The sequence below is a fragment of the Periplaneta americana genome, chromosome 1, assembly GCF_040183065.1.
Source record: "Periplaneta americana isolate PAMFEO1 chromosome 1, P.americana_PAMFEO1_priV1, whole genome shotgun sequence".
Classification (NCBI taxonomy): Eukaryota; Metazoa; Arthropoda; class Insecta; order Blattodea; family Blattidae; genus Periplaneta; species Periplaneta americana.
The window spans coordinates 17,866,392-17,891,814 of NC_091117.1; the positions used below are offsets into that span (position 1 = coordinate 17,866,392).

The 25,423-nt window shown below is 38.6% G+C and overlaps 1 protein-coding gene across 2 annotated transcripts; it reads right to left on the minus strand.

Annotated features, from left to right (window-relative positions):
• On the minus strand, positions 1-25,423 carry LOC138709630 (uncharacterized). Of its 2 annotated transcripts, none has more exons than XM_069840610.1 (8): positions 25,288-25,423; positions 18,733-18,917; positions 17,720-17,780; positions 17,435-17,568; positions 10,140-10,304; positions 6,459-6,609; positions 5,729-5,841; positions 1-693 (listed from the first exon to the last, which is right to left on the minus strand). In XM_069840610.1, the coding sequence occupies exons 1-8, from the start codon at positions 25,295-25,297 to the stop codon at positions 484-486; spliced, it is 1,029 nt and encodes a 342-aa protein (XP_069696711.1). In that variant the 5' UTR covers positions 25,298-25,423; the 3' UTR covers positions 1-483. The 2 variants fall into 2 exon arrangements, with proteins under 2 accessions (XP_069696711.1, XP_069696678.1); XM_069840577.1 differs by lacking the exon at positions 25,288-25,423 and adding an exon at positions 20,013-20,266.

Below are 25,423 nucleotides of genomic sequence, written 5' to 3' on the forward strand. Positions count from 1 at the left end.
GCAAGTAAAATTGAAATTATATTTTAAAATTCGTGTACATTTGTTTTTATACCATTACGATTTTTGAGTCAAATAACAATAGGCTTTCTTTTTTAATGTGCACCATTTTCAGATTTTTTAAATCATGGGCTACTTTCAAACTCACGTCTTAACACTGGTAAACTCACATACTTTTGTTCAGCATTGTTCAGCAACAGAAGAAACATTATTTCTGAAAGATTAATTTATTAATTACAATTTCAAGGTTTCATTAAATCCTATGAATCTCATCAAGGAAATATTTAAATGCGTATGATAAGATTAAGGAGATTAAAACTAAGTCCAACGAATATAAATAATAAAGAAATAAATATTCCAGTGATAATTAACAAAGTAACCTCGCAGAAATAATGCATCTCCTGTTGAGCAATATAACTTTGTACGCTTCCTTCATTGTAGCATGAACAGTTTAAATGTAGAAGATGAGATTAATGCAGAAACACCTTAGTCAGCTGTCAGGGTGATTTTATTCACTCCTTTCTTCTTCATTGCACTAAGATACGAAGGCAAAGATGCCCTAAAGAGCCCAATCTCGCTACCTTCCTTAAACATCTTCACGAGATCCGGTGACTTGAATTTAACCTCCATACCTCCAAACAATCTGTCTCTTAGGTCGGGATAAGACTGCTCAATAAGCCAATTGGAAGACGGTGTCTATAACAAAGAAGAATGCAGTAAAAGTTAGATTTCAATGCTATGTAAACAATGCAACTTGTCTCCATCGAACAATGTAAAACTTATCAAATATATGCAGTCGATTCCCAATAATTCACGTGCAGTTAAATCGCTTTGCAGGTTTATTCGCGATCCTCTTTGGGGAAGGAGAAGGTGGGGCGCCAAGTAACATTGTAATTTCCGTTTTTACTCGATTTACACTCTTTCCTTCCCTCTTAAGAAATTTGCGATTTAAAATCAGAAAAAATTAACAATCCTCTAGGGAAAAAAAGAAAAAAAAAACAAAAAGACATTATTTTTGTTAAACTAATGTCTTATTAGTACATTATGCAACGAGCCTACAATGAACTTCGGTCCTACGTTCATAGACATCTATGACATAGTGCAGAGGGCGGCCACTAGAGGGAACCCAAGAGTTGGAGCTTAATATGAGACGATTCTATTCGGCGCCGGGGTTGTATCCAGTGTGGCTTAGTGGATAAAGCGTCAGCACGTAGAGCTGAAAACCCGGGTTCAAATCCCGGTGCCGGAGAGAATTTTTCTCCGTTCCATTACTCTTTCATCGCATTCTACAATGAAGGTAACTAAGAAGTGAGTATGGATATTTATGAAACGAGCGCAAGCGAGTTTCATAATTTTCATACGAGCTTCTTAATTACCATTATAGGCGAGTTTCATACGACTTTTTATGCTCGACCATATTTCTAACTTGATATTATTAATTTTATTGTGTCTGACCTGGAGCAATGTCCCGTATGTTGTGAGATGTGCGCAGACGCGAAAATATTGATTTTTTCCGAGGAACAGATGTCCACAGTGACCTTGCTAGGCCATAAGAACCTACAGAGATAACATTGAAATTAAATTAGACATTGAAAAACGAGATGACAAATTGAATTTATTTGAATATTATTTACAATTAAAGCTAATTATTATAGTAACACAACATAACCTTCTGCGACAGTATTGGATTTCCAGCCTCCGTGACTTTTCGCTAATTCTCTTTCGATTGCATATCCGAGAATAATCGATACTTGCGGTTTTATAACGGTAGAAAGCCGACCTGTCATTGGCTGAACAGTTGTAACCTCAGTCATCATTGGCTGAAAGACCTGACCTTTAATGAGTAGGTGTACTTTAATGACATGCATTAAAGGTCTGCTACCAGGTGTATAATTACTACATTTTGGCATGGTCGAGCATAAAATATTTTGTAAAACTGTTGTTGTTGTTGTCTAGTGCCTTGCATTTGGCAATGAAGCCATTAGCAGTCGTGCTTTCCAATACTTTTGAACTGTAGTTTCTTCTGATCTCAATGCTTCACAGGTCTTCAAGTGATCTTCATTCATTTCTGCTGGATCGTTACACAGGACACATATTGGTGAAGCTGAGATACCTATTCTGTAGAGATGACTTGCTAAACAGTCATGATTTGTCAATAGTCTGAAGGCTGCAACTGCTGTTTTCCTTGGTCTCTGGGGGATTATATCTGGGTTGGAAAGTAGTGTAATCCATTTTTTATCTTTAGCATTTGATTCTATTTCTTGTAGGTATGAATGAGAAAATTTTGTAGTGATCAAGCGTTTTATTGAGGAATATGAGAAATTAAATTTAGACTTTTGTTTTATTGTTGTGCCTTTCTTTGCAAGTGTGTCTGCGGTTTCATTCCCCATGACTCCACAGTGTGCTGGAATCCATTGGAGATGGACAATCTTATTAACTTTTTGGAGTTGTGTTAACATTTTATAGCATTCTCTTATTTTTGTTGACTTCTTTGTAGCATTTGAACATATTCCCTGAATTGCAGCTTTAGAATCTGAAAGAATTACTGTCTTGTTATATTTATTTAAGGGAAGATTTAATAATTGTCGGAGAGCAATGTGTATAGCCTCTATTTTGTAAAACTTGTGTTTCTTCTTTTAAGATTCTATCCCACTGCAGTAGTGTATAATATTATGTTTCAAAACGTTTCGCACTGTTTCACATTTTGCACTTGATTTTGAAGTAGTTGTTTAGTCAAATGTCCGAAGACAGGCCTGAACCTCACAAGTGATGTCAACATGGCAGCACTTACAAGATAACTAAGTCAGGAGATAATGGGATAGAATGGCCAGTTTCTTTCCCCCTCCATTGCATACACTACTGGTCAAAAGTTTTCGATCACCTATCACAACTATGGATTTGTGGTTAAAACAGGGATTTCGTTTTGAATATTCTATCATATCATAATGCTAGACAGAGGAAATATTTATTTTGTTGGTGTATTTAGTTTTTCCGATGTGTTTGTACATTGAAATAAAGTGTATAGTTGTTTTCTTAGCTGATCGAAAACTTTTGACCAATAGTGTATATCGCTGTTTAGTTACATATTACACTAATCAGACTTCAGATGCATAGAAACAATTGAAGGGTTCAGAACCATAGTGGGCCAAGTGCCATTTACTAAAACCATAGAAAACGAATGCTTAGACCATAATTCCCCTATAACAACACTGTTATGTGCATATTTTTTTCACTAAATGAATTTTCATAAGAAGTTTCTCAAAAAACTGAAGAAAATTAACTTTGGTAAATAACAATGCCTTCAATGTGTCCACCTTCCATTATTTTCTCTGATGTTCATATTTTGTTCACTTTGGCAAAAACTCTTTCTACAGGACCTTTGGTTTCAGACAGGGATTAAGCTGAATTTACAATTTCAGAAATTTATTTTAATAACAATAAAAATGTTGAAAGGAGAAAATGTCTTCAACACCAATAATGTGTATCCCAACAAGAACTGTCAGCACACTGAGTCAGAAGATCCATTACAACTCTCTGAAGTGAAGGCAAGTGGGAGGGAAAACGAGACAAAGTCATGAAGGTCAAAGACTTAACAACCTTAAAACAGAATATAATTAAAACATTATCTTATCGAACACCTGTCACTCTATCTCTCAGATGTGAAGAGGGCAAGAAGGGGACAATTGACATTAATAGCAGTAGCAACATCAGATCTACATGCTTGTCGTCTTTGCCATCAAGAAAATTCCCTTGGTACTCATTTCTGTTAGAGGATGAGTAAATACCAGTTTCATAGTGCGGCCAGAAGGTTTAGATCAATGAGGGAAATCTATTACCTCATCGGGAATCGAATCCGCGACCTTTCGCCTTGCAACCACAATGCCTTTGGTCTGTTCGCCTCTCCTAATTGCCTACAATATGCTAAAGAGGAACGAATGGATATGAAACATAGCCCTCCCTTGCTCTCCTTGTCTCTCCCTTCTTCTCCTTGCCCTCCCTTTGTTCTTGTTGGGTTCCCCTTGTTGAAACATTCAATCTTCTACTTGTTCTCCTTATTTCCCCTTTTTCTCCTTGTACGAGGGGGGATCCAGGAAATAACGACCGTTCGCGCATACCCGCCGCGCAGCTGACTCCCCTTCCTTGTTTGAAGGTCAACTGGCTCCCTTAACATGTGTTCTCATAATGTTCTGAGTATTGGTTGCAACAAGTCGCCATTGTGCATTTTGTGTTACTTCAAAATGAACGACGTGATTGATAATCCCGCCGACTGTGAGGTGAGGAGTGTGATTCGATTTTTGAATGCCCGACATTTGAAACCTGCATAAATTTACCGGCAATTGAAAGAAGTGTATGGTGATACTGTAATGAATGAAAGAAATGTGAGAAAATGGTGCGAAATGTTCAACAATGAGCGAACAAATGTCCACGATGAAACTCGACCCGGACGCCCATCACTCATCACAGAAGACCTGAAGACTAAAGTGAACGACAGAATCTTGCAAGACAGGCGCACATCACTCGACGAATTGCATATTGCCTTTCCTGACATTTCTCGTTCTTTGCTTGGTGAAATTGTGTCGCAACATCTTGGCTACCACAAAATCTGTGCACGATGGGTTCCACGGCAACTAAGTGACCAACACAAAACTCAGAGAATGGCCTCAGCATTGACATCCTTGATGCGATATCACACAGATGGAGACGCCTTTCTTGATCAAATTGTGACTGGTGATGAGACCTGGGTGTCTCACAACACCCCAGAGACCAAGCGCCAATCACGTCAGTGGCATCATCCCTCATCACCCAAGAAACCGAGAAAATTCAAACAGACTCTCTCAACACAAAAAGTCATGGCTACTGATCGCAAAGGTGTTCTTTTGCTGGATTTCATGCCAAAAGGCACTACGATCAATGCAAATCGTTATTGTGAGACTTTACGAAAACTACGGCGAGCCATCCAAAACAAGAGGCGAGGAATGCTTTCGAGAGGAGTTGTGCTTCTTCACGACAATGCCCGCCCACACACTGCTGCTTCAACTCGAGAATTGCTGGATCAATTCGGTTGGGAAATCTTTGATCATCCGCCCTATAGTCCAGACCTTGCTCTTAGCGATTTTCACCTTTTCACTAAGCTGAAAGACTTTCTGGGTGGTACGCGTTTTGGAAGTGATGAAGAGTTGAAGAAGACAGTGAACACCTGGCTTAATGAACTGGCGGCAGAGGAGTATAACACGGGAATTCTAAAGCTAGTGAACAGATACGACAAATGTTTAAATGTAGGTGGTGATTATGTAGAGAAGTAAAGGAAGCTTCAGTTATGTAACAGACTTTGTTTTTTCAAATAAATATTTTTTTTTTTTTAATTATTACAACAAAACGGTCGTTATTTCCTGGATCCCCCTCGTATTTCCCTTGTTTTCCTTGTCTTTGCCCCGTTCTCCTTCTCTTCCTTTTGTTTTCTATTTGATCTCCTTACAAAATTTGAAACAAAGTTGGCAAAAGAAAATTGAACCTGACAATTAGAAAATCACTATAAATACTAACATATGTAGTACCATGGAGGGAAAATGGTTAGATTTGACAATTAGGGTATAAAGTAAGAAAAACTGGCCTATACTCCTGTAACAATTTGATTAGTGTGAAACACAAGGAATGAGGCCTGCCAATCTTTTCATTGAAATTTAAAAGGCTGGTTTCATCACTGTAACTGACAGAAAACGATGTTACTAACCACAACTTCAAATTCTTGAACCGTTTCTTCTTTTGGGAGTTGCTCAGTAATGTATTTCTTCCTATATTTCTCCTGGGTGAAATCAATTCCTTCTGGCGTTTGTTTATATAGACCTGAAAAAGATAATGCAACCTAAATTAGTGAAGAAAAGTAGAAATGCAACGCTACGACATGAAAGCAGTTTCACTTTGTCTTTACAAAAGATTGGCTCTTTTAGACCAAGTAGAATGTTTTCTTTCTGTTTTGAGCCATTATAACTACGGAAGGAAGGCACTGACGTACGTACTGTATGATTATAAATGGCCATGATTCGGAAAATTATCCAAGAAATTACGAGTTTAGAAGTAAGGAAAAAATTAGGTAAAAGCCTATAAACCCGGTTCCTAATTGTTAAATGTTATGTTTTATTTAGCGACGCTCGCAACTGCAGAGGTTATATCAGCGTCACTGGATGTGCACACTTAAATGCCATCGACCTGGCCCGGGATCGAACCCGTAACCTTGGGCATAGAAGGCCAGTGCTATACCAACTCGCCAACCAGGTCGAATCGGTTCCTAATTATGACCCGGAGAGTAACACTAGATAATTTGTCATTATAAATTTGGTTAAAGATAGAGCTAATGTTCTAAATTAAAAATAGTGCTACGTCACTGAAAGAAGTTGTGAACCGCTGGTCTAGCATCGATTTGATATCACCCTAAGTGAGCAAGAAGTATAAAATGTTCTTACCTGACTTGTATTTCTGTCCATACAACACTTCCCCAGCAGTGGAAGCACATTTCTGGTTTGCTTTCATCACAAAAGCCAAGACATGTCTGATGTTTCGTCCAGAAAAGTTGGCGTCTTCTGCTTTTTCGTATCCAAGAGCTTTTACAACAGCCTGCAATGGTGATGCAACAATTCTATGAATTATACAAATCTGGCTTTCAGATAGTAGCTCCCTGTAAAGCAGGTTTGAATAATTTCAAGGAAAAATTGTTCCGGGGCCGGGTATCAATCCCGGGACCCTTTGCTTAGCGCGCGAATGCTCTACCGACTGAGCTACCCCAGGAACTATACACGACACCGTTGCAAAAAAAAAAGGGAAAATTGTAAGTGTCGTGTATAGTTCCTGGGGTAGCTCAGTCAGTAGAGCGTTTGCGCGCTAAGCGAAGGGTCCCAGGAGATCGATACCCAGCCCTGGAACAATTTTTCCTTGAAATGATTCAAATTCTATGAATTGTCTTGTGCTAAGTAAATTCTGAAGAATGTGGCTATGCAGTAAGGTTATTTCAAGCACTAAATAAGTTGTAACTGATGTTTACATCCCCTCCATCTAACATTAATATTATCCCAGCTACTGGAACAAAAAACAGCAGTACTCTTACTTTCAGCACTTGCACTGTGCCACAATTGCTGTTTACATTCAGATATACTGTTCATGCCTTTATTTGTTGGTAAATGAACACAAATCAGAAATTCACTCCCCTTATGTGTCCAAAACTTTTAAATTAATATTATACTAGGTGTTCATTTCAAAGTGTGTCATGACGTCACTGTTGTGAGTCAGCGATTTGAAGTGAGTTTCAGCTTTTATGTCAGAGAAGTTGCCTATTAATCAAGGCGTTCAATCTGAACTTGACGTGTATGGTATAATTGTACGTCGTAGCAACAGATGGAGGTCTGTACAGTCTGTGTACTACCATAACCTCTTTCGAACTGTGTTTTGCGCGGGCAAGTCGTACGCAGGGTATTTGTTATCATTGGTTGCGTACGGCAACATCCCACAATTCAAATCCGTGTCCATGTTGACCGTCCAAGTTAATGTCAACAAATACGTAAGTAATCGTCTTAACCCTCTCCCCAAATCCCGACAGTAACAAAAAAACTCACCTCAGTACATGTTTCCAAATAGTTCACATTCCTGCCAGTACTGGCGTTACCATACGTATCGGTACGTACTCTTCAGAATGAACACTGTACTTGCTAGGCAACTTCTCTGGCACATGGGTAATACACCTTTGTGGAAGTGTAGGAAGATTGAATTCTCTAGGTTCATCGGCTAGCCACATGACGGCATACAGCGAGCCATGACACACTTTGAACTGAACATCCAGTACTTATATAAAAGTGTGTATAGATCAGTACAAATAGTTCTAACATGTTTCTCAAGGAAAAAAAATGTATCACTTCTTGAGAAGTTAATGTTGTGAAAACGCAATACTAGGCAGATATGTACAATTTTTTTTACCCTGGAATGGAATGATAAGTATTTTCATGTGTAGTATAGCAATTTTATTAATCAGGAACACCACTGTTCATGACTTCATAACAATTAAAATTACATTTTATTAAAATAATATGGCAGAATACATAATGGCAAATAGCATAGTCACACACAAAACAGAACTGTTATTAACAATTAGAAAAAAAATATATATATATACAATTATTCGTGACATACCGTAAAATGGGGTGAATAGGACCAAAAATTAATTTTCAGTTATAAAGTTTTGTTATAAACTGCAATTGATCGGGAAGACAGTCATTGCTTACTAGAACAATATAGTAACCAATGACTGTATTCCCGCTCAATTGCAGTTTATAACAAAACTTTATAAGCAAGAATGAAGTTTTGATCCTATTGAATAACAGTGAAGTTTGAGTTTTATAGTTTGAAACAAACTGTAAAGACCAACCCTCATTCCACTGAAGACTTCACTTCACACAACGGAAGTAATATAAAATGCTTTACAACAGCTTAGTTTAAATGAGGGCTCTGACCACTACTGTTCTTTTGTCAGTACAAGGGTGTCTTTAGAATTTGTTTGGAAAGGGAGAAACTTTCACCGTGTCCTGGACAGGATGTTGTGTCCCCATGGAAGGGAAGGGACAATATCTTTTACACAAAGATTGCAAGAATGCAAGCTGCACCCACAATTTGTTTCGTCATTCACACTCTCACATCTGGAAGATCTGGTAACAAAAGTGAAGAAAGGAAGGAGGAGACGGAGAATGAAGGCACTGACATGGACCACCACTGATTGAAACACATTGTAAACCCTCATTAAAATCTTTAGTTTTCCCTTAAAACCTTCATTTTTTTGCATGCCCTTTTCCTTTATTTTAGCCAAATTCCAGGAAGTTGCCTCCTCTCTCCGAGATTTGCAGGGCAGTCATAGAAACAAGGTGAGTAATTTTTAAGAAGTTGTGGTGCGAGTAATTTGAATAATATTTAAATGTCATTTTCTTTTAATTTTGTCATTTTTCCATTAGTTTAAGGGCATTTTAATGATTATTTTAAGAATATTTTAGGTCATCAACATCCGCCTCCTAGTTATTAGTTAGACTGTCGAGATTGGATACTAATTGTAAATAAATGTAATAGGAAGTTAACGTGAAACCCATATACAAAAATGTGATGGTACACCATAACTGGCATAAATGCTGATAGAAACAAATAAACAATCAATCAATCTTCTTAATGTATCCAGCTGTTTGCTGACAACATAAAGTCCACTATAGTCCACTGTAGTATATTCAGTTGTTGTTTTTCACGAGAAATGAGGGGTATTTTGATCGGTGTTCATTATAGATGCCTGTTGCTAGTAGCCAGAGTTGGGGTGTAGTCAATATATACTGCAGGGCTGTGTCTTCTGCAACTGGTACTGATGAGTTTAATTTACTTCTTTTGTGGTTTATGGACGGACAGTATAGCAGAATGTGTTCCAGATCTTCATCATGATTATTACACCACAGACAAGTAGGATTATCAGAAATGTGAAATCGGTGTAGGTACAATTGAGTGACAATGTGACCTGTTCTGGCTCGTGTTAAAAATGTTTGAACATGTCTGAGCAAGTTTTTGTACATTTCCAGGTCATTTGGTTTCTTTTGTACAGACTGTAAAATTTTTCCTTTGTCAGAAGAGAGCCAATTGTTGATCCATAGGTTTGTAAAATGAGACTTTACTGAAGCAAAAGCACTGGACAGAGATATCACTTGAAGAGGTGTTGGTTGCAAATATGTTACCTGTTTTGCAATATCATCGACTTTCTCGTTTGCAGGTATACCACAATGACTAGGTATCCATTGAAATGTTATTTTCTTTTGGAGTTCTTTTAGTTTACTTAGTTGTTTCTGAAGTGGAATAATTCTATGTGCATATAGGTTTGGTACATATTTAATTATATTAAATATAGTCCCCTTGGAGTCGGTAAGTATGCAAATAGATTTTTCAGAAATTTGAGTAACACACTGAAGAGCAGCATCAATAGCTAGCAATTCAGTGTCAAGACTGGAGGAGGATGAACATGGTATGAAATAACTTTCTTGATATTTTGGAATATAATATCCTGCTCCTGATGTCCCATTATTAGGACAAACATAAACAATATGCAGCACATAAATAATCAAATAAGATCAACTCACATCTAATGTGACCTTTGTTACGGGAGCAGATGCAAATAAATATGGAAAGCCTGGAAAGTGTCCTATTGTCAATGGTGTTTTATATGTTACACCTCTACCAGGAATTCTCACTTTCTCTGTAAGACCCATCCAGCAGACCTCATCGTGAAGTATTACAGCAACACTCTGAAACAGAGAACACAAGATGTACAACTGCATTCAATACTAGCTTAGCTTGATTTATCTGCCGCAATTGTTTCATAAAATTACAATGATCCCATACTTTAAATTTGTATCAGTATTCTTTCATTCATCTCGTGAAGATTATTAGCTGAATTAGAAAATTAAAAACCACACTACAAAGACATCTCAACACACAAACAAATAAATACAAACACACAGGCGTATACAAACTCACATGCAATAGTTGCGACAGTTTCTACATTGGACAGACAGGTAGATCATTCCAAACTCGATACAAAGAACACATTAAAGCAATAACCAGAGGACACAATACATCTACATATGCCGAACACATAACTAATGCTAACCACACATACAATATCATAAATACAGACATGGAAATCCTACACATATAACCCAAAAACCAAAAACTCAACACACTAGAACAATATGAAATATACAGACACATCAAAACACACCCTGATCAAATTCCCAACACACAGATCAATTTCAGAACACACACACTATTTGACACCACATTTCAACACTTTTCAACAATCGAACGCACCCAAACAACAGGCAGCGAAGTTTGAGATGATGCCGAGATCTAGTAGGCTCTGAGGATGGTGTGAAGAAACACCGAAACAGCTGTAAGCCACACATGCTTACACAATTAATACGAGTAAGATCGCCATTTTATCAATTATTTATATTCAAGTGTTAAAAGTACCGGTAGTGTACAAAAGATTCAACATGAATTAGAAAATTATGTATGAGGTGCTACTCAAAAGTTCCTGAAATTCATAAGTGGCGCATGACCGAGCGCTAGTACAACAAAATGCCGCTAGGTGACACTTCATACATCTCTTGAGAGTCAGTGTGCCAAGCAGCTTCGTTCTGAGTGGACGCATTTAGTATTTGTGAGCGTTTTTCCATTGTTATGTGTTGCTTACATTGCAATTTCACAATGGCAGATTTGAGGGAACAGCGTGCCTGCTTAAAGTTTTGTTTCAAACTCCAGGAAACTTCTGCAGAAACACATGAAATGTTGAAGCAAGCATTTGGAATCGATGCTTAAGGCCAGATTCAAACCTACGAGCGGTTCAAATGTTTTAAAAATGGCCGAACATCAGTTGATGGTCCCGCTCTGTGACATTGTGGTCTAAGGCATCCTGCCTGGGACTCGCACATTATGGAATGCGCGCTGGTTCGATTCCTCATAGGGGAAGAAACTTTCTCATGAAATTTCGGCCAGTGTATGGGACCGGTGCCCACCCAGCATCGTGATGCACTTGGGAAGCTACGATAGGTAGCGAAATCCGGTTGCGAATGCCAGCTATAACGGCTGGGGGGGGGGATCATCATGCTAACCACACGATACCTCCGTTCTGGTTGGATGATCGTCCACCTCTGCTTCGACATGTGGGCGTGAGGCCAGCAGCCGGCTGGTTGGTCTTAGCCCTTCACGGGCTGTAGTGCCACGGATTATTATTATTATTATTATTATTATTATTATTACATCAGTTGATGACGATCGTTCTGAACGGCCATCAATTGACATTACACCCGAAAATGTCGCTGCTGTTTGGGCTGTGATCTTGCAAGATCGCAGGCAGACCATCCACGACGTCAGCGACATTGTAGGATTATTATATGACACGTGCCGGAGGATTTTGTCCATGAGAAGGATTGTGGCAAAGTTGGTTCACTGACTACTGAGTCCTGAGCAGAGACAGCACCGCCTGGAAGTCTGCAGGGCTCACAACCAGCTTCATGATGACCCAGACTTCCTTTCCAAGGTTTCACAGGTGATGAAAGTTGGATTTATAGCTATGATCCTGAAACCAAACAGCAGTCTTCTCAATGGAAAAGTCCATCTTCATCCCGTCCACCATTGTGGCTGAGGAGTTAGTGAGTATGACTACGAACCCAGCGATCCCAGGTTCGATTCCCGGTCAGGACGAGTTGCCTGGGTGAGGTTTTTTCGGGATTTTTCCCTCACTCCTTACTTACTGGCTTTTAAGGAACCCGGAGGTTCATTGCCGCCCTCACATAAGCACGCCCTTGGTCCCTATCCTGAGCAAGATTAATCCAGTCTCTACCATCATATCCCACCTCTCTCAAATCCATTTTAATATTATCTTCCCATATACGTCTCGGCCTCCCCAAAGGTCTTTTTCCCTCCGGCCTCCCAACTAACACTCTATATGCATTTCTGGATTCGCCCAAACGTGCTACATGTCCTGCCCATCTCAAACGTCTGGATTTAATGTTCCTAATTATGTCAGGTGAAGAAAACAATGCGTGCAGCTCTCCATTGTGTAACTTTCTCCATTCTCCTGTAACTTCATCCCTCTTAGCCCCAAATATTTTCCTAAGAACCTTATTCTCAAACATCCTTAATCTCTGTTCCTCTCTCAAAGTGAGAGTCCAAGTTTCACAACCATACAGAACAACCGGTAATATAACTGTTTTATAAATTCTAACTTTCAGATTTTTTGACAGAAGACTAGATGACAAAAGCTTCTCAACCGAATAATAACACGCATTTCCCATATTTATTCTGCGTTTAATTTCCTCCCGAGTGTCATTTATATTTGTTACTGTTGCTCCAAGATATTTGAATTTTTCCACCTCTTCGAAAGACAAATCTCCAATTTTTATAGTTCCATTTCGTACAATATTCTGGTCACGAGACATAATCATATACTTAATCTTTTCGGGATTTACTTCCAACCCTATCGCTTTACTTGCTTCAACTAGAATTTCCGCGTTTTCCCTAATCGTTTGTGGATTTTCTCCTAACATATTCACGTCATTCAGCTGATGTAGCCCATTCAACTCCAAACCCTGTCTATTATCCTGAACTTTCCTAATGGCATATTCTAGAGCGAAGTTAAAAAGTAAAGGTAATAGTGCATCTCCCTGCTTTAGCCTGCAGTGAATTGGAAAAGCATCAGATAGAAACTGGCCTATATGGATTTTCCCTCACTCCTATGGATGAATATTAGGTAACTTTATCAGGTGATAGGAACCCCACTCATCTTCGCCACTTCCTTCCCTTCCCCATCATCCCGTTTCTGGCTTTCAGATCACTCTACTGGCAGCCTCCCGAAGATGCTGACTCTCTCGACCAGCCTCCGTGGAATGTAATTCAGCGATGTTGGAAGTCTTCTGCAATGGCACCCGAGGTGGACCTACTCGGGGGAGGAGTTTCGCTTCAGACCGACAGGGAGGCCTTGGGGGAATTTGCCGAAGCAGGAATGGTACATGGATTTGGCTGTAGTGACCGGTCGTTTAGGGAGTCATGTGGTTAGGGCATTGCGCGTAGGGGATCTGTGGCACGCAACTCATTCCATATCGAGGGTTAGCACAATAGATCTCAATAGGTCGCAGTGCTGGGCCATCCTTGCCCCACTCAGTTAAATTCCATTCCATTCCATTCCATCTTCACTCCGCCCCAAAATATATTTGTAGTACATTCCATGTATATAGAAGTTTACATATACATTAGAACTTGGTTATAACGACATCCAAGGGATCTTAAAAATTATGTTATTATAAACGAGTGTCGTAGTAACCGAGATTCACATTATCAATCTAGTGAGGTGAAAAAGAAAAATAACAAACTCAATTAGACTTATTTTGGATTTATGTATTGACTTTTAAGCCTACAAAGAACATAATAAAATACACATAGGCCTACAATTATAAATACAGTATTCTATATTAAAACAGTTTGTTCAATACTCACCAAACTACTTTACATAGAAGTGAAGTAATCAGTCATTTTACTCTGTTGTCTTCTACTTGCCCAATACACACTTTCTAGGGCTAAATTACGTTCTATGTTCATAATTTCAGTTGCAATTTCACTGCTCCCTTCCCTAGCTTCATAGAACATGTTCATAATTCTAATGACTTCTAAAGCGTCACTCACTTCTTTTAGTGGCCATACTGCGTTAAAATGCGTGTACTTAGTGAAAACTTCCTCTTGAAACTGATCTAATACCGCATGAATTCGGGCAGGTTACAATGGGGTGGAGAATACACCTGCATTCCAGAGGTCTATGACAGAAGGAGACTGTAAAGAATTTGTCACAGTCAGATTTCAACAAAATATTTCTTAAAATACTTTGGTTCTTAGAAAATCTTATTCCAAACTGAGGTTGAAAATGACGTTATATGCGAGGTAAACGCATATGCGTTTGTCGTATTAAGCAAGGTAGGAAAGCATATGTCTTATGGGGAATTAGTTGGGACCACAGAATATTTGACATTATAGGCGAGCTGTCGCACAAAATGAAGTCGCTATAACCAAGTTCTGCTGTATACCCTGACCACATACATCCAGATAGCAAATATTACAGAAACAATCACTAAACAAGACTATTTTCTATAAGAAAAATGCAGGATTTATGACCCCACAGTTCCATTCTATTTGGAGAAATATCACCTCACCTCCATTGAAGTAGTTGGGCTAATGGTTGGTGCTAGGGGACAATACCTCGCCTCTTTGTCAGTTTCTGCAAGAAGTTCCAGCTGAACAACGACTTCATTCGTGATGTTTCCCTTACTGCTATCAGAGGATCACTTGCCATTTTAAAATACCACCTGTACTTTGTTTCCAAAAAAGGAAGAACTTTTGTTTGAACGTCTAATCCATTTGTTTATTATGTTTAGGCCTGTTATATGTACGCTCTTATTCTTCCTGTACTTAATTTCCCTTTTTTTGTTCATTCCCCACATTTCTCTTTTGTGATCTGTTTTTGTTTTCACTCTGTGTGTTATGATTTGTCCAATGAGGCAGTCCCGTTATTGGGAAAGCTGAAAGAGTGTCTTTCTTCTCTCTAAACTGTGATATAATGTGATTATGTCATGAAGATTGCATACTCCAATGAAATCAATAGCGAATACAATATGCAACTAAAGGACTAAAAATCAGCAATATCCACTGTAGCTATAAGCAGTGATGTTCACACCTATGATGGAACGTATATAATGTAGAGGACAAGTATGCAGACTAAATTTGAAACTGGTACAGGTAATATTAAAATAGGTACCTATTAGAAATATTACAGTAACAAAAGCTGATAATTAAGAACAATAATAATATACATTACAAGAGCGGTATGTTGACGTTTTCATGTTCGAGGAAAAGATTGGAAAAGCAAAACGTAGTTGAGCTTTTTTAATTTCCGAGAACATGAAAACAAACATACCGCTCGTGTATCGTACATTATTTTGTGCGAAGATCGTTTATTACATACCTGAAAGACGAATTTCTAATTAGTTGCAATGAAATCTCCATGTTGGTTTCTTTTTAATGACAGCAACTTCGGAAAACCATAATATCTTTCTTCAACATTGTTGCTATAAAATGTTTTCTGTGTTTACTATACTCCAGCAGGCCGTGATATATGTCTCTCTTTTTTTTCCCCCAGTCTATAAATGCGAACTTAAAACAAACGGTAAGGTTATGTAATGATTTATTTTTCATTTTAATATTTTAACAATATTATTTATATAACATATTGCAGTAATAACATCGGCATCTGGAATCTTGTTGATTTTTTCACGGCTTCCTTAATGTTACTTGTATCAGGAATGCAATAAGTTTCGTGGAGTAGTAGACTTTACTTAATTTTTGCAAATATTTAAAAACAATAATTAACATTGCAATTTAGGTGAAATTGCAGTGGTAAGTTTCCAATTTATAATTATTACTATGTTAAACGTCTCTAAAAATAATATGTTAAAAGCCTAAAGCAGTAAAATGAATGTCGCGCTTAAGCAGTAAGAAGAGGGAAATTGTTATGTGTGTTACGTTGGGAATACTGAATGTGGTATTTCACACTTACCGCGTATTGGTTCTGTGCGGAAAACAAGCAAATACGCACAATCTCGCACAAACAGATTTTACAATAACATAACAAAAGATGATAATAAAGAAAAGAACAAACACAAGGAGAGAATAAATTATTTACAAATATTTCAACTAGTGAACAATAAAACATACTAAAATAGAAACAATAAACTCAATAAGAAATTACAAATGTACCACATCATGCACGCACACACGCACACACACACATTTACCAAACAAAAATGTTTCCTCATCATTTGCTCATTTTGCAAAACACTCGCAAACCAAGTTAAGGCTGGTTCACAATAAACCAGGAATGAGAACCAGAATGAAAACGAGAAGGAGAGGATGTGAATATAAAAATTTTTTATTCACAATAAACCGAGAATGTAGACGACTATGCATATCGATATGCATGTCAATAACGATATGTAAAGTCGATATTACGCATTCTGATGTTATTTGTGTATAATTGATCAATGGCGTTCTCTCATGAGTACAAGGCAGCCAACATAAACACAGGTTAACCAACTTCGAAATTTCAACTGAAACATTTCATTAGGTACGGTACTATAAATAAATCCATGCATCTTTATTATCACAACCTATTTTAAGTCTACCATAACGTAAAATAATTAGAGAAGAAACATTTGTAACACAACAAAAATGAACACAACAGTAGTCATTGAATTGAAGCATGAATATGTAGTGTGTAATACAACCAGTACAGTAATAAAATATGATTCACTTACGATCGGTGTTCAAAGATGCAGTTATTGAAAGCCACGTATTCTCCTTCATTTTCTCATCTTTATACGAGGCGCGCTGCTTATCGTAAACGTGAGGATTTTCCTCAACACTCAATATTAGAATCTCATCAAATAAAACTTGCTCCATGATGCACAGCACAGAACAAAATAATGCATAGGTTATGTCACGGTCTTCTTGCTACAAAATATACGACGACGAAATAGCTTTTAGATGGCAATAGAATGAATCTAGTGGGCTGTGATCAGAAACGTGAACGTCTAAGTTGAAACTTGGGCAACTCTCTGTTCCCGATCCCGGGCTCCGGCAAGCTTTTCGTTAATTGTGAATGCTCACATTTAAATGTACACATTTTAACAATTTTACCGTTTTCGTTTTGATTCTCGTTTCCAGTTTATTGTGACCCAGCCTTTACTTATAATCCAAGGTTTTACTGCACAGACTTCAATGATTTTACGAAAAAGTTTATCACTAGACACTACTCCTAAGTTAATCTTACCATCATTTTACTTATCCTAACAAAATTCGTTTCCAGATTATCCTGCACAGTTATATGGGAGTAGTATTCTGCAGCGCCAGTCTTGGACATAACAAATGCAGTCCATTTGTGAGTGTGATGATGAAGTGCCAAGTCTGAAAAAATAAGCCTGAAAATTAATTTCATTATTTGAATAGACTTCAACCTTACATTCAAATAGAAGTTCACCACATTTTGAATTTATTTCATTTTCCAAAATGTTAAAAATGCTAATTACGAGAAAAAAAGTCTCACTGTCTTACTTACCCAGAAGTGTCAATTTGTTTACATATTCTTTGAGGCGTGGTGTATCTCCTGAATATTGTTTCTGGAAATTAAAGATACAAAAGTTAAACATATAATAATGAATAACCCAATGAAAACACTGTAAGAGTATATTGAGTATCATACAAGCAGTGAACACATATTTGTCGAATTGACAAAGTCAAATAAGTTACATATAAAATAAACAAACAGAGGCATAAAAGACAATAAAATCGTATCAGGAATGCTCAACAACATTAACATTAAAAATCTTATTAATATCATAAAAGGGTTAGTTGATCAACCAGAGACAAGTCTGTTTAAAAGACTTCCTTCCAAGATTGAAAACATATGTCGAAAATTTATTTGCAATTTTTGAAGACAATAAAATAATTATTCATTGTTTTGGTTAGCCTACATTTAGGTAAGTCAAAAAGGTACGGTTTCTGGTGTTGTATAAGTGTACATAATTCCTTTATTTTTTTATTATGACGCTTTATCAACAGCTTGGGTTATTTAGCGTCTGAATGAGATGAAGGTGATAAAGCCAGTGAAATGAGTCCGGGGTCCAACACCGAAAGTTACCCAGCATTTGCTCATATTGGGTTGAGGGAAAACCCCGGAAAAAAACTGAACCAGGTAACTTGCCCCAACCGGGAATCGAACCCAGGCCACATTATTATAGCATAGTTTTTATTTATAGTCCTAGGTGTATTGCATCTATTTAATTATAGTTAGAATTAGAGTTACACTTATTTTACTTCTTTTTCTCCTGCAATTATTGTAAATTTTATTAATATTTATTGTAATATTATTGTATATTATATATCATTGCCACCAGGTGTATACCCAATTGTAGTGTTTAATAAATACATAATTTTGAAATAACTTTATTATCGGAGGAAACACCATTTATATTCTTTCAATGTTATCACTGCCCATGTTTGCAACCTTCTGTCGCACTTTACTTTAGGAATGCAATTCCTTCATTAATTAAACATAAACTTGCATCTTACCCTGAGTAAAGAGGTCAAAACCGTGATGATTGATTCCTTATTCATTTTAAGCTGCTGCATGTCTAACAGCTTCTGTTTCACTCTCTCCCAGGAAATCATAAGCTCGGGAAAAACACTTCCCTTCAGCTCCTCGATGTGGAATTTTCGTAAAAGCGTAGTAATCTTATTAATATTATTTTCATTATCTATAAAGAGAATTAAATAATTATCTCGATGTACATAAAAAAATTACACTTCCACTTACTACAGTACGAAAACAAGATCACAAAAACTTCTCCAGTATGGTACTCACTCTCAACGTGCTAAATGCCTGTTAATTGGATAACACACTGATCGTAAAGCTCAGAACTAATTCCGACTCTACACACCATACTCAATATCCTGAATTTTACTCGTACATAAAAATGGTGATTAATTTCAAACAGATTTACTTTTGTTCTCATTAAATTTCACTCACTCAAAGCGACTATTTTAATCTCCATCAAATGTAACATAAATTTACTTTCAACTCTTTCTCTAAGTATCTAATCTTTTACATTACTTACTTACTGGCTTTTAAGGAACCCGGAGGTTCATTGCGCCCTCACATAAGCCCGTCATTGGTCCCTATCCTGGGCAAGATTAATCCAGTCTCTATCATCATATCCCACCTCCCTCAAATACATTTCAATATTATCTTCCCACCTACGTCTCGGCCTCCCTAAAGGTCTTTTTCCCTTCGGCCTCCCAACTAACATTCTATATGCATTTCTGGATTCGCCTATACGTGCTACATGCCCTGCCCATCTCAAACGTCTGGATTTTAATGTTCCTAATTATGTGTGCAGCTCTGCATTGTTAACTTTCTCCATTCTCCTGTAACCTCATCCCTCTTAGCCACAAATATTTTCCTAAAAACCTTATTCTCAAACACCCTTAAGCTCTGTTCCTCTCTCAAAGTGAGAGTCCAAGAATCTTTTACATTTACCAGTATAAACTATAAAAATGTTATAGAAGCATTTAACTATAGGTCTATAGCAAACTAATAAGTTTCTAACTTTTTGGTAATAATTTACTAAGGCTGACCACGCACTTTGTCTATGGAATTTATTCCGAACTCCTTTATGTACAAACTAATAAAACTGAAGAGAAAGTAACGATTTTCATCCTATCTACTTAGTATTTATGACAATAAGAGTACACTTCAGTGTGAGGTATAGTTGCTGTTTGTGGGTTTACTGTACATGGCACATATCAGTAGCAGTGCCTGATCGTGGGGAACGTGTTGCACTGTGTTTTACCTTTTGCCAGAGTATATTTCCATAAACATCCCGTGTTAAATGTTAGGTTAGATGAGGAGATAACTAGAGTCGACAGCAATTGGGAAGGCGGTTGTCTGCTAGCGTTTGCATCGAGAGAGACAGATAGAGAGAGCAAGGCAGCGTACAACATTGCCACGCGCACGTGGAATACAAATAGCGCAGGAGAGAATTTAAATGATCAAAAGACAATAATGACCTTAGCCGTTGATTACTGTAAGCATGACACCAAACATAAACTCTTTCCTTCACTAATAATATTCTTTGCACGGTTCTCAATCCACACCACATGCTTCTGCAGTCGTTTCTTGCACGTTGGCAATGTTGCAGCCAGCATCAAGATGGCCGGCAGCATTCTGCTCGTCAACGTTTTTAAAATAATTATATACCTTAAACAGTATTTTCCACGCCTGCCTGTGCAATACTTGTCTTTTCACAGTCTCTTCTTCCATTTATTTATCACACAGGCACGCACGCGCGCGCGCGCACACACACACACACACACACGCACACACGCACACACACACACACACACACACACACACACACACACACACAAGGAGTAAATGTTAGTTTTACTTATTCAATGTATTGAAACACACACACGTGAACAAACGAACTCTGGAAGTACTTGTTATAGACTGATTGTGATTGGTTCTACTGTACAAGCTTGTGACGTCACATGCCAGAAATGCTATGGCGCATGTAGGAGCCGACCGCCTTCCGAACTGCCGTCTAGTCTAAGTGATAGGAGCCTGGGAAAAGTGACAAGGTAAGAGTGGGTTAGATGATGGGATAGGTAAGTGCCAGGAGACTGAGGACTGTGACAAGGTTAGAGTGGGTTAGATGAGAGGATAGGTAAGTGACAGGAGACCGAGGACTGTGACAAGGTTGGAGTGGGTTAGATGAGGAGATAGGTAAGTGACAGGAGACCGAGGACTGTGACAAGGTTGGAGTGGGTTAGATGAGGGGATAGGTAAGTGACAGGAGACCGAGGACTGTGACAAGGTTAGAATGGGTTAGATGAGGGGATAGGTAAGTGACAGGAGACCGAGGACTGTGACAAGGTTAGAGTTGGTTAGATGATGGGATAGGTAAGTGACAGGAGATCGAGGACTGTGACAAGGTTAGAGTGGGTTAGATGATGGGATAGATAAGTGACAGGAGACCGACGACTGTGACAAGGTTACAGTGGGTTAGATGATGGAATAAGTGTCAGGAGACCAAGGACTGTGACAAGGTTAGAGTGGGTTATATGAGGGGATAGGTAAGTGACAGGAGACTGAGGACTGTGACAAGGTTAGAGTGTGTTATATGAGGGGATAGGTAAGTGACAGGAGACTGAGGACTGTGACAAGTTTAGAGTGTGTTATATGAGGGGATAGGTAAGTGACAGGAGACCGAGAACTGTGACAAGGTTAGAGTGGGTTAGATGATGGGATAGATAAGTGACAGGAGACTGAGGACTGTGACAAGGTTAGAGCGGGTTAGATGATGGGATAGATAAGTGACAGGAGACCGAGAACTGTGACAAGGTTAGAGTGGGTTAGATGATGGGATAGATAAGTGGCAGGAAACCGAGGACTGTGACAAGGTTAGAGTGGGTTAGATGAGAGGATAGGTAAGTGACAGGAGACCGAGAACTGTGACAAGGTTAGAGTGGGTTAGAAGAGGGGATAGGTAAGTGACAGGAGACTGAGGACTGTGACAAGGTTAGAGTGGGTTAGATGAGAGGATAGGTAAGTGACAGGAGACCGAGAACTGTGACAAGGTTAGAGTGGGTTAGAAGAGGGGATAGGTAAGTGACAGGAGACCGAGGACTGTGACAAGGTTAGAGTGTGTTATATGAGGGGATAGGTAAGTGACAGGAGACTGAGGACTGTGACAAGGTTAGAGTGTGTTATATGAGGGGATAGGTAAGTGACAGGAGACCGAGAACTGTGACAAGGTTAGAGTGGGTTAGATGATGGGATAGGTAAGTGACAGGAGACTGAGGACTGTGACAAGGTTAGAGTGGGTTAGATGAGAGGATAGGTAAGTGACAGGAGACCGAGAACTGTGACAAGGTTAGAGTGGGTTAGATGATGGGATAGATAAGTGACAGGAGACTGAGGACTGTGACAAGGTTAGAGCGGGTTAGATGATGGAATAGATAAGTGACAGGAGACCGAGAACTGTGACAAGGTTAGAGTGGGTTAGATGATGGGATAGATAAGTGGCAGGAAACCGAGGACTGTGACAAGGTTAGAGTGGGTTAGATGAGAGGATAGGTAAGTGACAGGAGACCGAGAACTGTAACAAGGTTAGAGTGGGGTAGAAGAGGGGATAGGTAAGTGACAGGAGACTGAGGACTGTGACAAGGTTAGAGTGGGTTAGATGAGAGGATAGGTAAGTGACAGGAGACCGAGAACTGTGACAAGGTTAGAGTGGGTTAGAAGAGGGGATAGGTAAGTGACAGGAGACCGAGGACTGTGACAAGGTTAGAGTGTGTTATATGAGGGGATAGGTAAGTGACAGGAGACTGAGGACTGTGACAAGGTTAGAGTGTGTTATATGAGGGGATAGGTAAGTGACAGGAGACCGAGAACTGTGACAAGGTTAGAGTGGGTTAGATGATGGGATAGGTAAGTGACAGGAGACTGAGGACTGTGACAAGGTTAGAGTGGGTTAGATGAGAGGATAGGTAAGTGACAGGAGACCGAGAACTGTGACAAGGTTAGAGTGGGTTAGATGATGGGATAGATAAGTGACAGGAGACTGAGGACTGTGACAAGGTTAGAGTGGGTTAGATGAGAGGATAGGTAAGTGACAGGAGACTGAGGACTGTGACAAGGTTAGAGTGGGTTAGAAGAGGGGATAGGTAAGTGACAGGAGACCGAGAACTGTGACAAGGTTAGAGTGGGTTTGAAGAGGGGATATAGGTAAGTGACAGGAGACTGAGGACTGTGACAAGGTTAGAGTGGGTTAGATGAGAGGATAGGTAAGTGACAGGAGACCGAGAACTGTGACAAGGTTAGAGTGGGTTAGAAGAGGGGATAGGTAAGTGACAGGAGACCGAGGACTGTGACAAGGTTAGAGTGTGTTATATGAGGGGATAGGTAAGTGACAGGAGACTGAGGACTGTGACAAGTTTAGAGTGGGTTAGAAGAGGGGATAGGTAAGTGACAGGAGACCGAGGACTGTGACAAGATTAGATGAGGGGATAGGTAAGTGACAGGAGACCGAGGACTGTGACAAGATTAGATGAGGGGATAGGTAAGTGACAGGAGACCGAGGACTGTGACAAGGTTAGAGTGGGTTAGAAGAGGGGATAGGTAAGTGACAGGAGACCGAGGACTGTGACAAGGTTAGAGGGGTTAGAAGATGGGATAGGTAAGTGACAGGAGACCGAGGACTGTGACAAGGTTAGAGTGGGTTAGAAGAGGGAATAGGTAAGTGACAGGAGACCGAGGACTGTGACAAGGTTATAGTGGGTTAGAAGAGGGGATAGGTAAGTGACAGGAGCCCGAGGACTGTGACAAGGTTAGAGTGGGTTAGATGATGGGTTAGGTAAGTGACAGGAGACCGAGGACTGTGACAAGGTTAGAGTGGTTAGATGAGGGCACATGCAGTGAGTTGAGCCGAAAAATTGGGCATCAGAGACAATTTCATATTCATGCAAGACAACAACCCCAAAGATATGGCCCACAATGCTCGACTGTTGATTCTCTATAACATTCCTTCGTACCTTCAGACACACCCCAACCCCAGTCACCAGATGTAAACCCAATCGAGCACCTTTGGAATTATTTAGAAGACGACTTAGAACCAGGCATATTACCAGCAAAGAGTCTCTAAAGACTGCACTTATACAAGAGTGGAACAACATTGCGGCAAGTATTAGGCCTACTTGAAATTTAGTTAATTCTATTCCCAGAAGGTTAGAGGCTATTGTGAAATGCAAGGGCTACCCTACAAAGTAGTGAAACTGAAAAGGAACTTACTAAAGTGTGACCAGTGTGCGAATACTTTTTTTTCGTATTTTTGTTTGGTATCATTATGTTTCAATCAAATAGAATGGTTTATTTTGAGAATTGTTCAAATTAATTTTGTGTTTATATTTAAACCAAAATCACAACGAATATATTATATTTGTACGTAACTTATGTTCATATCTAAAAAGTTGAGAGTATAGGATTTGAAGCACATTTATTATTGCTATATATTTTTATTACCGGTACCCAACCTGCAAAGACTTTTTACACTCACTGTATGTCAGGTGAAGAATGTAGTAATAATAATAATAATAATAATAATAATAATAATAATAATTTATTTTAGCGTAATGCATGCAGTTCTACATTGTGTAACTTCCTCTATTCTCCTGTAACTTCATACATCTTAGCCCCAAATATTTTCCTAAGCACCTTATTCTCGAATACTCTTAACCTCTGTTCTTCTCTCAAAGTGACAGTCCAAGTTTCACAACCATACAGAACAATCGATAATACAACTGTTTTGTAAATTCTAATTTTCAGCTTTTTTCAGAACAGACTGGATGACAAAAGCTTCTCAACCAAATAATAACAGGCATTACCCACATTTATTCTGCATTTAATTTCCTCCCAAGTATCATTTATATTTATTACTGTTGCTCCAAGATATCCGAATTTTTCCACCTCTTCAAAGAATAATTTCCGATTTTTATATTTTTCTATTTCGTACAATGTTCTGGTCAAGAGACATAATCGTATAGGCTACTCTGTCTTTTCGGGATTATTTCCAAACCTACCGGTATCTCTTTACTTGCTCAAGAAAATTCCTATTTTTCCCCTAATAGTTTGTGGACTTTCTTCTAACATATTCACGTCATCCGCATAGACAAGCAGCTAACGTATCCCGTTCAATTCCAAACACTCTCTGGTATCCTGGACTTTCCTAATGGCATATTCTAAAGCAAAGTTAAAAAGTAGAGGCGATAAGGTGCATCTACAGGTTAAACTTTTCTTTTAACTTTATACATTCAAGCAATACATGCAATATTGGTATTTAATATTTACGTAGTGCAGATGACATTCAAAACGGCGCACCATGTAAACACAAAATCTTCATGCATATTAATTGAATCCACGTTTTAAACTTAATTCTTTCAATAGTCTCCCCAGATTGCATGCATAGAAAATTGAACTGTGTAGATGCAGTTATTGTCAATCTCCTTGCTTTAGTTCGCAAAGAATTGGAAAAACATCCGACAGAAGTATAACTATACCAGTCTTACCATTACTCATAATGTCCGAATTGTCTTGTTATTAAAGTCAAATAATTTAAAAGTGTTATCAAATACAATAACAGAAACAAAGTAAGACAGCATAAGCCACTCAGAATCACACAGGCGACAGCAAGTGTAAACTTGG

Bases quoted from the DNA above. Each gene is read 5' to 3' on its own strand.
- LOC138709630 (XM_069840577.1), bottom strand. From the start codon at position 20,163: ATGTTGTACGCTGCCTTGCTCTCTCTATCTGTCTCTCTCGATGCAAAC. The intron at 17,569-17,719 runs GTAAGTAAGACA...TTATTTTTTCAG, and splicing joins AAACAAATTGACACTTCTGG to ACTTGGCACTTCATCATCAC. The intron at 694-5,728 runs GTTAGTAACATC...TCTTTGTTATAG, and splicing joins TTCAAGAATTTGAAGTTGTG to ACACCGTCTTCCAATTGGCT.